Here is a 15,077-nt window from a genome sequence, read left to right on the forward strand (position 1 = left end):
AGAGCCAAGCAGGAAGCAAGCGTAGTGCCTCTGATCTGTGAGGGGATCTCTTGAGATTGAAACTTATATTCAGTCATTTTAATGTGATATCAGCCTCACTGTTGACTGTTCATTTTGCTGCAGCTGTATCAGAGCTGTAATAAAGAGGACCTATTATGTTTTTGTGCTTTTCCCCTTTCCTTTAGTGTGTTATATAGTTTTTTATGCATGTAAAAGGTCTACAAAGTTACAAAGCCCAAAGGCAACACCAAAAGGAGAAACTCTGCTCCTGAATTGCCTGAAACGCCTCGCTTGAAGTCCCTGCCTTTTCTTCCGTAACGTGGTGATCTCACCAAGTAACACATTTTGCATTATACATGCATAACGGCTAGTTTGGCACGCAAACAAAGCTAGTTAGAGCGGCGCTTGAGTGGAATCCGAAGAGTTTGGTTCGGTCGACCAATCACAACAGTGGGTGAGAGCAGACTAGGGTTTTGGGGAGGGCGGGGCAGGAGCTCAAACGGAGCGTTTCAAACACAAGGTGAAAAGAGGTGCTGCAGCACAGCCAGTATAAGAAAAATAAAGCGTTTTTTGAGCATTAAAGCATGTAAAAACATTCTACTAGAAACCCAAAATACAAGTATGCACCTGAAAATGAGCAGAATAGGTCCTCTTTAAGTTACTACAGGAAATGCAATGCAATTTATTTCTCAAATCTGAAACTTAATTTATAGAACAGAATATCATCACCAGTTCGGAACTCTTTACATATTTTCCACTGACGTTGTTCGGCCTCTCAGCTGGCCAGTTTATTCCACTGATCTCATATTGTCTTGGAGTGAGCCAGCTGACTTCAGCGTTAAACAGGAAGTGGGCACACAGCCTTTTTTTTCTCTCCTTTGTTTGGCTCAGCGTTTCACTGTTGTCACTGTTTCCTTTGATGGTTAATGTGGACACGGGCGAACCGAATATGTAGACGGACAGACGGAAGAAAGATTTCTTTGAAGATATACTGTAGATGCTAATCGTTGTATTTTGCTTTCTCATGTTGTGGCTGTATTTCACTCTAAATTGGGGCAGCGCTCTTAAATAGTAAAATGACTCCAGGCTAAAATAAAAAGATATCTCAACTCGCCAAAGCCTCATTAACTTTATAGAGAGATAATCATGCCATTATAAAAATGTTGAATTGGATATCACATAAAAAGCTGCTGTGGTCCATTAATCACACCCTCCTACACACATGGATGCACTCTGAATGTGCACCAGTCCACTATTTGTCCTATTTGATCAGCCAAAATCTGTTTAAAAGCCAAAAATTTGAATGAATGTTGTCCTTTTTACTGACTTTATCCTGAAAATGTAACAAATCCTCAAAAAGTAAAACGCATCAGTACAAAATAATAGCAAAAATAGTCTTTGAGCTGATTGTGGGTTTTGAGGTCAAGCGTCTTACTGCACTACAGTCTTCTTTATATTGCCGTCTCTGCTGTTTCTTGATTGAAATGCAGCGTCATGACCTGGAAACGTGCACGCTGGGTGCGTCAGCGACTCCGCTTGCGAGATCCAGATCATGTTATGAGTAGCCGACTGTGTAATGATTAACAGAAAAGGGCATAAACTCAATTAGGGTTTGGTTTGAAGTCAGTACATTCAAATTCTCAGCAGTGTGATGGTAATGGAATTGCTTTTAACAGCATGCATTAACCTCATCGCTGTCTGTCTTTCCTCCCTCCCACGCTCTCTTCTATTTCTGTCTGTATCTTTTATTGTCTCTGTGTCTAGGTATCTGTTCGCCCTGCAGATTAAACGCGACCTGGCCTGCGGTCATCTCATCTGCAACGACACCAGCGCTGCTCTCATGGTGTCCCACATCATTCAGTGTAAGTGCAACACACACACACACACATATTCAATTGCTGCCCGTGAAAGAACAAAAAAACACTTCCTTGATATCATAATTTTTTATAACTCCTCGCACGCACCAAATATCACGCTGTAAATGCTAGCACTACGGCTGCACAATGCCACTTAAGAGGAGACAATGTTTTTTGACCTTTTAATATCTGAGTAACAAACTCATCGCTTTAGCAGCTTGCTGAAGACAGTTTTCCATGTCTGAAAATGTAGCTTTAGTCTCACTGTGAAACCCAATGTAATGAAAAAAGCATCACCAAATACACAATACATGACAGATTGTCCCTTTGGGGGTATTTCAGCAGCACTTCTAGCTTGTGTGTCACTACTTTAAGTTGAAACCAGTTAACTTAACACTAATGGGAAGAGGTTCTTTTGTTGGGATTCAGCTCACACCAGCAGGACAGATGCTAGTCAGCATGAGATCCCAGCTCATATGTTGCCCTCCTGTCCCTCTTTCTTTATTCCATTGTCTTTCCAGTTCCATCCCTTATATTTAGATACCTGAATCAAATGAGCACTTTATTTTTATCGCGTGGCACCAGCTCGTCATCGCGGTTGACCATTGTTATTCAGCACCGTATTGTATGTGAAGGATGTCGAATTTATGAATTCAATTCAGTCTTGCAGACGGCTGCGGTGTCTACTGCACAGCATGCTGAAGAATATCACTCGGTTGCCGTGGTAACCATGAGTGCCGTAGCCTGTATGTGCACCTGCGGGTGGTACAGTTCCACGAGGAGGGTTTATTATCGCTGGTATTGGGACAGATGGAGACGCACGCATCAGCACACTTCATCTGATCTGCAGTAGAATAGATTAGGATGGAGTATGATGAATAACAAATTAACTAGAATAAATATCTTATTGTATATGCTTTGATTCTTGCAGTCTTCATCTTCGGCCTTTTCCTCAACACTCTGCATCTTTATTTCATCTTCTCACCCCCAATTTCTTTTTTCCACTCTCACTCCAAATAAATATTGAATTGTCTCCCTCTTCCATCAGCCGAGATCGGAGACTTCGACGAGACCCAGAGCTGGCAGCATCTCCTCCACAATAAGTACCTTCCCGACCAGGACGCCATCAGAGACAAGATCACCGACTGCCACCGCAAACATGTGTGAGTTATCACATGCATGTCCACACATGTATTTACAGTACAGGCTCACTTGGACACACGTGCAGTTTTTAGAAGATAAAAAGAGGGTACTCTACATGGTGGTGAAAACATCAGTGGTATTAGGTTAAAAAACGCCTAAAAGAACTACTGAAAATGAAGCAGGATATCTCCTCAAACACAAGGCTTAGATGCACATATCTGGTTTCATTTGAATATGAATCCATTGTAAGTAAACTAAACTATATTACCGTGGAGATTACAATGGAGAAACGATAAAAAAAAAAAAAAAAAGATTTTTTTTTTATCCTCGTCCTAGTATAAAATCTTAATTTCAAAGGCAATATCATCATTATAACAAAGATCCCATAGATAATGATGCATCTGAATTGATTCCTCAAATGCTTTGAACCGGGGCTAAATACTCACTTTTGAGAAGCTGGAATTAGCAAATATTTGGCATTTGTTGTTAGAAAAATGGCAAATATCAGCTCTAATAATAACATTGTACTTTCTGCAGAATTGCTCAGTACAGCGTTTTATCTCCACTTTGAGAATGTGTACCTCTAAATATATATAAAAAAAACCTCCAGACATCTTTTGTCATATAAAAATGCACTGCTTTGGGATGTGTGATGTGTGATTTGTGTCTGATGTGTTTTTTTTACATGAAAAAGTCAAATGAAGGAGTGAAAAAGTTCCATTAGCAGCGCTGTTTCCCTGTAAATATCTGGTCCAGATTATCCTTGCTTGGAAAACAATGCTGAGCCGAGCTTTAGTCTGACTGGGGATCAGTTTCGAAGGTGTCTGGAGACGTTGTTTTCCACATAAACACACACACACACACACATACTTCCACAGCAAGTCTCTCTCACACACACACACACACACACACACACACACACACACACACGCACACCGAGATGTTTATCTGTTTATTCAAATGTAACTGACTTAACACACCCATTACACCCAACCCATAAGTCTCCCTCCTGCAGAGATGTTTATCTCACACACACACACACACACACACACACACTTTAAATCTCTCCCCCGCAGAGGTGGCTATCTGCAAACATACCACATTGCACTCCCTCCGTGCCCGTGGGACCACACATTCAGACACACAAACACACACCTCTCCTCTGATTTACATTATAGCTGTGCTTCCCCTCCGCTGTTTGCAAATACATGACGAATGCATTTCCTTGTTTTCTAGAGATGTAAATTCCCCTTAAATCCACTGGAACCACAGACTTGTTGATTATTAGTCACGCTGTGCACCACATACTCTCCCCTTCCCCTTCTCCCACCCTCGGCTTACCCCGAGCCGACGCAGGAAGGAAGTGGCTAATTCAGCAGCTCATACAGGAAACAGGAAGCTATTTTCAGATTTGTGAGGAAACAAACGTCTGATGTGGCAGATTTTCTTTCCGCACCACAGCGGGTATTGCCATCTTATCCCGTGGTGTATTTTAAGACTGTTGGACTAGAATGGAAACCTGCAATGGGTCATGTCTAACACCTGGTACGCACAGTACAAACAATGGTGAGGGTTATCTGTGGAGAAAGCTGACAGAACAGAGAAAGTTCAGTTTGAGAAAGAGCCGCTGATTGATCGGTATGTTGATTAACGGCTAATTAATGGATCGACTCTCCTCCACAGCGGGCAGACTCCTGCAGAGTCCGACTACCAGCTGCTGGAAATCGCTCGGCGGTTGGAGATGTACGGCGTTCGTCTGCACCCGGCCAAGGACCGAGAGGGTACTAAACTCAGCCTGTCTGTGGCGCACATCGGCGTGCTGGTTTTCCAGGTAAAACCATAAATATCAAACCTTAAAAATCTATCATTGTTTTGCTGAAATGTGAGTTGTTCACCGTTCACTTGTATGTGTTAACGGGCCAGTCTTGCCCTGTCCAATATGGCGGCCACGTTGAGGTATGATCCAGGAGTCAATGCAGCGTCTATGTGTCTATGGTTTGGCACATGTGATGTAGAGGGAACTAGGAAGTACATCTATTATATGTATTTTGGATTACAAATGTTTGGATATAGAGAATGTATTGTTGTATGCTTAAATGTCAAAGAGTCAAGCTGAGACCGCATATCTTCCATTGAGAAACTATCCAATTTATCTTTTCCCTTTTGTAAGAGTTTTTCATGAATATTAATCATCTTCTCATCACGTCTTCTTTATTCAGGGGTACACAAAAATTAACGCCTTCAACTGGTCCAAGGTTCGCAAGCTCAGCTTCAAACGCAAAAGGTTCCTAATCAAGCTGAGAGCAGACCCCGCTGTAAGTTTCTCACTTTCCCCCCGTCCGCCCCTGAGTCTCTACTTCCCACCGTCCATACTTATATGCTATTTGTATCTGCGTCTTCCAGCAGAGCGCCCACCACGACACGCTGGAGTTCGCCATGGCCAGCAGGGATTGCTGCAAGATCTTCTGGAAGATCTGCGTAGAGTATCACGCCTTCTTCAGGCTCTTCGAGGAGCCCAAGCCCAAACCCAAGCCCATCCTCTTCACCAGAGGGTCTTCATTCCGGTTCAGGTAATGCCGGGTACACACTACGTGAGAATCAAGGCGAGTTTGGGCCCGTTCCTGCCCGTCGTCTGCCATGTTTGTTTACACTAAAATCCCGTTTTATGACGAGAGATTTTGCGAGATTTCAGTTGTTTTTAGTCTCTTGTTGTTCATTCAAGATTCAAGATTCAAGATGTTTATTGTCACGCCGGTTGTACAGGTACAAACGTGTGAAATACTTTTCGCTAGGAAGCTCCATTAAATAATAAATTATATTACATTTACATTTACATTACATTTACATTTACATTACAATTATAAAAGGAAATACTTTATACAAGGGCATATTAAGAACATATACAGGCATATTAAGAACATATGTACTAAGAATATATACAGTATATACAGTATAAGAAATATTTTTGTGTAAGAATGTGTCAAATTAATTATAGATTTAAAAGTCTGATGGCCTGGGGGAAAAAACTGTTCCTCAGTCTGCTGGTGTGAGTCCTGGGGGTCCTGTATCTTCTACCAGAGGGCAGGAGGGAGAACAGGCTGTTGTGGGGGTGTGTCGTGTCCTTAATGACCCTTAGGGACTTCCTGAGGCACCGCTGGGTGTACAGCTCCTGCAGGCTGGGCAGCTCGCACCCGGTGATGTGTTGGGCCGAGCGCACCACCCTTTCCAGCGCCTTACGGTCCACGTTGCAGCTGCTGAACCAGGTGGTGAAGCAGCCTGTCAGGAGGCTCTCTATGGTGCCCCGGTAGAAGTCCCTGAGGATTTGCGGTTTCAGTCTGAAAGTCTTGAGTCGCCTCAGAGCGTACAGTCTCTGCTGGGTCTTCCTGACTACAGCGGTGGTGTGGGTGGCCCATGTCAAGTCCTTATGGATGTTGACACCCAGGTATTTAAAGGTGTCCACCCTCTCCACCGCTGTGCCGTTGATGGTGACTGGGGGGTGAGTGCAACCCCCCCTCCTGTAATCCACGATGACCACCTTGGTCTTTGAGATGTTCAGGGAGAGGTGGTTGTTCTGACACCACTGTTCCAGGGTGGTCACCCCCTCCCTGTAAGCCATCTCGTCGCCATGGGAGATCAACCCCACAACTGCTGTGTCATGAATGGGTCTGTTAGTGTGTGGTGTGCTGTTTTGGCCGAATCGTTGCTCTCCACACACTACAGGAACGAAATTGTTGGATTTAACACGTCTTAATGTGTGGGCTCTCTCACATTTTACACATCTTTTATGATTTGAAAAATCTTTCAGTGTGGGCCAGCCTCAAGGAGAGGACAGAAAGGGAACGGATCGGAGAGTATTGTGTGTTTAATTTGTTTTCCATTATTCTCTCTTTGTGCCTGCAGCGGTCGAACCCAGAAGCAGATCATCGATTATGTGAAAGACACGGAGCTCAAGAAAGTTCCATTTGAAAGGTGAGGCTCCGTCTTTTTGTTTAAATTACTCCCAACAACAGAAACGACAGTCAGGGGCTGTATTACAGGAACTTCTTAACTAGCACAATCTTAACTGTTTGGTAACCATGGCAATTAAGGTTATGGCCTGATTCAGGAAACGAAACGGATGAACTGTTCTTAAATCAATGTTCTTATCCTAACCTGAGATAAGGGCTGCACAGAGTTTGCATGTTCTCTCTCCGTGTAAGCGTGGGTTTACTCCGGGTGCTCAGGTTTCCTCCCACAGTCCAAAGACATGCAGGTTCATTGTTGACTCTAAATTGCCCGTAGGTGTGAATGATAGATAAGGTAATGGATGGATCAATAATGGATAACCTGAGATAAGATAAGATGAAGTAAAATAAGATTCCTAAAGTTAGTTAGGATTTGCTTCTGGAATACCAATTTGGGAAAAACCCTATCTTCGACTCTTCCTATCTTAACTTAAGACTTTAGGTAGGAAGTTTCTGTAATACGGCCCCTGATTTCTGTTTTCCTAATTAGTTGGTTTGACCTCATCTGTCCCCTCTTTTCTTTTCAGGAAGCACAGTAAGATCCTGTCTCATAGCGGCATGTCCCCTCAGTCTTCATCCTTCAGATCGCAAGTGCCAAAAGAGGTGATTAACACTTTAACACTGACCTTTATAAATCTGGAGCTGCTCTGAAGCTGTTTTGGTCCTGAGCAGCTCTGAGGAATGAGTCTGCTTTCTCTTTGCCCTCTTTATTCAAAGTTTAAAAAGCTTCTCCTTTACTGTCGACCTGTCGCTCTTCTTCTTCCCTCTCCTCATTCGCAGAGTGCCATGTCTGTCCAGTTAGCAGACCAGCCCGACTCGACCAGACTGACCCATCGAGCTGAGTGTAACGGTTCAGAGGAGCCCACATCAACCACCAACGGTTTCCACGATACACCGGCAGCACCCGGCTCAGACCCGACTCAGTCCCGGCAGAACCACCACGGCATCGGATCGGCGCCGGACACGCAGTTCCTCAACCCAGGTCCATCCTGCAGGGCAAACAAAGGCAGCAGCTCCTCTATTCCTTACATAGACTGCAGCGACATAGACAGTGAATGTGATGTGACAAAGAACAGCAGGGCTCCCAGGGGCCACAGCGGGGCAAATGACAGCCATGGGGGTAGCAGTCGCAACGGGGGGCAAGCTGGGAGTCTGTTTGGGGCTGTAAATGGGTTCTACCACACCAATCACCAGGGGCTGATGCAGCAGCATCAACAGCAGGGTGTGATGGGTAACAGAAGCGCTGTCGATCAGTCTCCGGTTTCAAACAAGTATAGTCACGAGCAAACGGATGACGACATCGTGCCCAACGGAGGTTCGTTTCATGGCCGCCTCCCGCTTCACAGCACGCTGCTGGACGAAATCTTTCAGGGTCGAGACAGGCACGGCGCAGCAGCGGGGCGACCGTTAGGAAGCGGGACTCGTAGTCAGTGCTCCAGTCCGGTGATCAGCAGCTTCCACCATCGCACAAACTCTCTCAGCCACGCCGAGATGACAAACGGTCAGCCGCCGCTCTCACCCCCACGTTGGGACGACGGCGGGCATTATTTCAGTAAACGTCCAGGATTGGCCGCAATGGAAGCTCTCACTCCCCCCCCGCCGCCGCCGCCGCCGCCACCCTACCCGCCAAACCACTACGGTAGCTACTCCCCGATCACCTCGAACCGCACGCCGCCACATTTTGCCAAACCATACCACAACAACAACATGCGAAACCGCTCCGACACAGATCCGTTCATTCTCAGCCAGCTGACATCCACCCCTGTCCACCAGCACAACGTTCATCGCTCCGGGTTGCACGCCCAAGCGCCGTGTTCCGCCCCGATGGAGCGCAGGATGATTATAACTAACGGCAATCACGCCGGGAGCCTCGTGGTTCCAGGTCGTTCCAACGCGGCACAGCGGTTGTTCGGTCGCCAGGGAAAGCCCGGCAGCAACCCGACTCGTAACAACAATCTCAACCAGCCGGTCCAAATGATCGACGGGTCCACCAGCAGCGGTAGCGACACCAGCGACACCGAGTCGGACACCGGCAGCAGCGCGTACAGCCACCCGTTAATGTACGGCAATCCCGCCGCCGTCAGCTCCATGAATTCGGTGAATTCAAACGGCGTGAACTCGAACGGCGTGAACTCGTCGCCGCTTCCTCGTAGCAAGTTCTCCTACGGGAGCCTCCAGCTGGAGGAGGGGCAGAATGGTGAGGGAGAGGAGGAGGAAGGGTGTTACCGCTTTAACGAGGAAGATATGGGAGGGCGGGTTTTCAGCTGTTGAAGGGTGAAGTTATGCGAGTAGTTTGGCCTCACATTAGGCATTATGAAGCACAATAAATATAATATGTAAGAATTGTAACGTCTTAATTTAGTGTATTACAGATAAACTACAGTGTGAATTGCGATATTGTAGCTCTAGTTTACTCTAGGTACACCTTATATATTAAAAAAAAACATTTTGTGCAAGGGTTCTAACACATTTTGACATATTTTGTCTTTTTTTTAGCTGTGAATAGAAACGCCTACCCTACTTTTAGATGAATCAATAACACATGCATTGTTTCTAAACCCCACGATCCTCATTTTTGTATTGACTTTTGTATGCAAACTGCTGATTTAGTCTAGCTTTACACATAGTTAACATTTTGGCTGGCTGTTTGTCGAAGGGATAATCAATCCTAAACGCCTGGAGGCACTTCAGCCAGTTTTCTGCAAAGCTAAAGAATCAACCATCCTTACAATGTGCCATAACTTTAAAAAAACTGTATATTCAGTGTAGATGTATGTGCAGATGAATAATACAGATAATGTAGAAAAGTTAGGAAATCTAAAGGAATACTTTCACGTGTAGAATTTTTGTGGGGAAGATAGTTTTTCTTCAAAAATCATTTGATAGCATTGATATTATTCACAAACCCGGCTTGGGTTGAGTTTGCATGTTCTCCCCGTGTTCGCGTGGGTCTACTCCGGGTGCTCCAGTTTCTCCCCACAGTCCAAAGACATGCAGGTTAGCTACATTGTTGACTCGAAAATTGCCCTTAGGTGTGAATGTGAGTGTGAATGGTTGCCTGGCGACCTGTCCAGGGTGTACCCCGCCTTCGCCCAGTGTCAGCTGGGATCGGCTCCAGCTCCCCCCCGCGACCCCAAATGGGATAAGCGGTGACAGATAATGGATGGATGGATGATATTACTCATGTCAATCTATTCCGATTGTAGCTCACCTTTTGTAAATGTCGAGATATTAAGGTGTTGGAACAAGAGATGAATAGATTTTCTTGGTCTCCTAATAGAGCTCCTGTTTGTTATAATAATGTTTAGTGTCCTAATGTAGCATTTTCTCTACACTTTTATAATTATTTCACTGTTGTCTGGTGCAATAGGAGGGCTTTAAGATAATAGCTGGAGTTCATTAATGAAGGGGTCAGATGTTATTGTTGGACTGGAGAGATATTCCCTTTTTAATTGTACAGTATCTCTGGATGTTTTTGGTAGACGGTGGATTGTAGAGTGAGGTAGTAAAATGTGTTAAATGTGTAGCCAGCGGGCCGGTCTGCCTTTCTCATTTCGGTTGTGGCCCGTGCGGATTTTCTTCCCCAGCACTTTTTCATTTGATTTCTGTCTGTTGTGGGCAACTTGCACTGTAACTTTGTGGTAGTGATTCTCTTTTGTATTTACAATTAGTGCGGGATAGATTTGCCTCAATTCAAATGTTAGGGAGAGTATGAAGACCCCCTAACCTTTCATATTTGTATTTTTGATAATCATTTGTACTGAAGATGCATCCTGTTGGCTCTTTCTTACGCACACAATAAGCAATACACGTCAACCATCGTGACCACTCACAGCTCGTCTGCTTTGCTTGGCTCGGCCCCTGGCATGCTCCACAAGCACACACAAACAAACAGGGGAGCTCGCTGTTGTCTTTCACTTTTCTCTGGATGCTGCTGCTCTCCTCTCTTCTGTTACTGTTTATTGAAGGTCATTCCAGTCACTGTCATTTGCTGGCTGTCTGCTCACTGCAACACACGCTATATATTGTTGATTAGCATGCATACATATCTGAATTTGGAGCTGCAGATTAAACTGTACATATTTAGAATTCAGGAAACTCTAGCTGGATTTCAAATGTCAGAGTTACATTTTTAGCAACTTTTCCGTGAGTATACTATAACTCAGGGAGCCTTAGTGCTCCCTAAAACAACGATTTAACTTCATCAGCTCTCATCACCAAACAACCTTTTCTTTCCTCAGAGCTTCTGCTTCTTTCTGAAACAAAAATGTTCATGCTTCATGCTTTGTAAATGCACTGTTTTTTAAGCATGTCAGTGGGAACTGTTTTTCCTTTCCTTTACTCTGAATGCATGTTAACCAGGCGAGCTGCTTTTCTGTCATTCCTGCTCTGTTTTTTGCTCGGTGTTTCTGTCGTGGGGCTCAAAATGGTTTCAAATGTTTGAGAAGCATTATAACACAAACTTAAAGGAACAGTGTAATATTTCGGGGGATCTATTAACAGAAATGGAATATAATAGTCATAACTATGTTTTCATTAGTTATATAATCACCTGAAACTAAGAATCGTTGTGTTTTCGTTAGCTTAGAATGACCCCTTCATATCTATATAGGGAGCGGGTACAGTAGCCCAGAGAGGACAAACCAAACACTGGCTCTAGAGAGAACCTTTTGCATTTTTACGTTACCCGAAGGCCACCGTAGTTCTCCGACATGCTTATGAAAATGTGGTAACGTGAGCAGCAGAGTGCAAAAACGGCCACCCAACGTCTGATTTCCCACTAGATTCGACTGTTATCAGGCCATTAAATAGGCGTTATCAGTCGCTATAAGCACCATAGATGTGGGTCAGTAGGGGCCTACTACGCCTACTACGTTGTAAAAGGGAAATTGAAACTTTAAAGCAACACGTTCTAACATGTAAAACTGAATGAAACGTCACATTTTGAACACAAACAAAAAAGGCTTCTTTAGGTTTAGGCAACAAAACTACAACTTCTTTAGGTTTAGGCAACAAAACTACAACTTCTTTTAGTTCAGGCAACAAAACTACAACTTCTTTAGGTTTAAGCAATAAAACTACAACTTCTTTAGGTTTAGGCAACAAAACTACAACTTCTTTAGGTTTAAGCAATAAAACTACAACTTCTTTAGGTTTAGGCAAAGAAAAACAGCGAGGCGAACCACAATCTTGCACTCGGACGTTCACGTTACCGCAGTCTTGGAAAGGGAGGAGTAAGCGGAGGGGTACTCAGTCAGTTGCAATCTGCAACCACACCACTAGATGCCGCCAAATCCTACACACTGTACCTTTAACAACTTTAGAAATGTGTATTTTTCCTATTTCTTCCCTTCACTTGTCGTGGGATATTACAGTTACAACACCGTCATGATTTATTTACTGTCATGATGTCTTTTTCAAATATTTTGAAACCATTTGCCCCGGGGTTTTCCTCACTGTGCACAAGGACAAAACGGGACCAACTCCAGTGTTTTATTTTATTTCTGAACAGCGAGTGAGAGGGCGAAGGTAGACAGACACAAGTAAAGTTAAGCTTAACGCAAATGTAAGTGCAAAAACAAAGATATCTTTGAGAGGCATTTTGTAAGGTGTGAAAGTCTGAGTATTGTCAGAAGATGGACACACATAGAACATACGTGAGCACTGGAGTTGAGTCGTCTTCCCTTTCACTGTCACCAAATGGCACTTCCATTTTGTAACTTTAATGTGCTGTACATACAGTAACACATTGATAGATTGTGATTTTTGTACTGTGTTAATCAGAGCCAAACTTTCTAGATTTACTCTAAAAAGTAAAATGATTGTAGTTTCTTCTTCGGTATACACGCTATTATGATGTGATCGTATTTGACTGATATCTTAAAGCAAATAGTTCAACATTTTGGGAAGCATATTTCCCAAAATGTCAAACTATTTTCTTTAATTTAGGGTATTTAAATGGTACAAGGTGGCGTTTTAGCATCACATCTGTGCTTCTCTTTCTGTTTACGTAACACACTTTTTACTGACTGACTTCTTTTAAAGGAATAAACCGGCTTTCTGGCTATTCAAACTTTCTGATTTGAAGATCGGAGGCACCGAATGTGCAAAGGTGCCGCCAATCAAGCCAAAAAGTCATTCTATTCTTTACAAAAGATATGATAATTTCTCTCTACATGGCCTAAAGAAGCACTGACTCACTGGTTTTTCTTTGTCACTCTTGTAACACTTTGTATTCCTGCACACATGTCCTTTTTTATTTCCATTACAAAACACCCACTGGGTTTTTATTTCTTTGAGGTTTTACTCTTTTATTTCTTTACCCTTCATCTCTCTTTTTAACTCTGTAACTGTGTGCACTAGTGTCAATAAAAAACAACCTTGTATGTTCCAAGAAACGGGACTCCAGAATTTTCTGTAGAGGAAACCGATGTCCGACTCATCCCCCTCAACCCTGCTTGACCTGTGACCCCTCCCCGTGTCTTGTGTTGTTGTAGCTAGCCTGTAGAGTAGCGGTTTTGTTCGGTGTTTGCACACGACCCGTTTCTGTCTTGTGTTTGTCTAGCTGTGTGTTTTTTGTCGTAGTCATTTTGGTGGCAAGTTCTTTTATAGCACCCGTCACAGATCTGCACTGTGGTTGCCATGGTTTTACCCATGATCCAGTTTGGTGTGTAACAGTGGACTCTTTGGAAACTTTGGGCAAGTATACAGTCACAACTTAGTACCACGTAGTACACCTCTAGCTGTAGTAGAAAGTAGGTTTTTTATTCTTCTGTCCGGATGATTCCCCAAAACAGTAGATTTCAATTGCAATCAGACCAGACTCCTGTTAAAAAACAGATGATTTTAGGCGCATAACAACTAGCAGCATATCTATAGTGCATTGTAAGGGAAATGGATGAACTAGTATTCACAGATTGTCATAATGTAATGTTTCTAATCGATTTGTCAATCGACAGAAAATGAAGCTGTCAGCTTGACGGCGTTACCCTTCCAATGCACTGATATGTCTAATAGCTTTTTTACTAACATCTCCTTCACATTATTTTTCCTTCTTTTCCTGTGTTTTCTAACCATATCTTAGATGAGAATCCAAATAGAGAAATAGATGTAGCCTCCTTCAGAGTTGAGCGATCGTAGCATTTTTTGTCATGCGGCGACCTGCCTGAACATGACAGCTGGGTCCTGACCCAGAGTTTAAGATTGATTGTCTAACCTTGAAATTCATCGCCGTACATGCTGGGTTACATTTTAGAGGCATATTTTGGGGTATATTTTGAGCTTCTGGGTGAATGTCGAAGCCTTTTCCTCCTAGATTTTAACTGTCCCTTATCCTCTCCTACTCACTCTTTGTTCTATTCCTGTCCCCGTCTCCTTTCCACTCTCCTATTTTCCTCCCCAGAAAGTCCTGGTTCAGAGGACTCTCCGATGGGAAGTCCCCATGTGGTTGTTAACGGCAACGGCTCTGTAAACGGACCCAGCGCCGGCGTCCTGGGTCAAAGTCCTGAGATCCGGAATCTGTCGCCTCTCACCAGCCCGCTGCTCACCGATGCCGGATGCATCCGCAACGATGACGAAGAGGAGGCGAGGAGGAAGGTAGACATAAAGACAGCATTGAAATGTATAAAAACGTGTAAGAAATGGTCTCGGACTGATCTCATCTTTGTGTTTGTGTCCAGAAGTTTCCCACAGACAAGGCCTACTTCATAGCCAAAGAACTGTTGACCACAGAGCGGACCTACCTCAAAGACCTGCAAGTCATCACAGAGGTGAGGAGGATTTCTATAGCTCCTATATTTAAACTGCAAGGCCGTTCTCAACCGGCTGAGAGAGAGGGATCTGTCTTAAAACCAGGAGTTCGTCTGGCCAAGGTTGGCCTCTTTAAAGCTGGAATAGAGAGTCCAACCTGCTTATTTCAGCTTTCAAAGTCTGACATTTATGGTCTTTTAAAAGCTTATGTGTTGGGACAGTGAGTCAGAGTTGGTCTGTGCTGGAATCAGGATGTGACTTTTGATGTTTGTTCAACCGAAATGTTGGGAAAGTGAAACCCCTAAATCACAAGCTTTTCTGTCAT

General features: G+C 43.8%; 1 protein-coding gene across 3 annotated transcripts in view; it reads left to right on the forward strand.

Moving 5' to 3' along the window:
* Positions 1 to 15,077, forward strand: part of LOC119483451 (FERM, ARHGEF and pleckstrin domain-containing protein 1-like) — a 62,690-nt gene that overhangs the window by 34,860 nt on the left and 12,753 nt on the right. For 2 of the 3 annotated variants that reach the window (XM_037761546.1, XM_037761549.1), the window contains 10 exons: positions 1,765 to 1,862; positions 2,905 to 3,019; positions 4,683 to 4,830; positions 5,219 to 5,314; positions 5,403 to 5,569; positions 6,900 to 6,968; positions 7,531 to 7,606; positions 7,784 to 7,985; positions 14,406 to 14,599; positions 14,683 to 14,772. In XM_037761546.1, coding sequence (XP_037617474.1) covers positions 1,765 to 1,862; positions 2,905 to 3,019; positions 4,683 to 4,830; positions 5,219 to 5,314; positions 5,403 to 5,569; positions 6,900 to 6,968; positions 7,531 to 7,606; positions 7,784 to 7,985; positions 14,406 to 14,599; positions 14,683 to 14,772 — 1,255 coding nt within the window. The remainder of the gene's footprint in view (positions 1 to 1,764; positions 1,863 to 2,904; positions 3,020 to 4,682; positions 4,831 to 5,218; positions 5,315 to 5,402; positions 5,570 to 6,899; positions 6,969 to 7,530; positions 7,607 to 7,783; positions 7,986 to 14,405; positions 14,600 to 14,682; positions 14,773 to 15,077) is intronic. The other variant, XM_037761547.1, reaches the window with a different exon arrangement.

Source organism: Sebastes umbrosus, chromosome 24 (genome assembly GCF_015220745.1).
Source record: "Sebastes umbrosus isolate fSebUmb1 chromosome 24, fSebUmb1.pri, whole genome shotgun sequence".
Classification (NCBI taxonomy): domain Eukaryota; kingdom Metazoa; phylum Chordata; class Actinopteri; order Perciformes; family Sebastidae; genus Sebastes; species Sebastes umbrosus.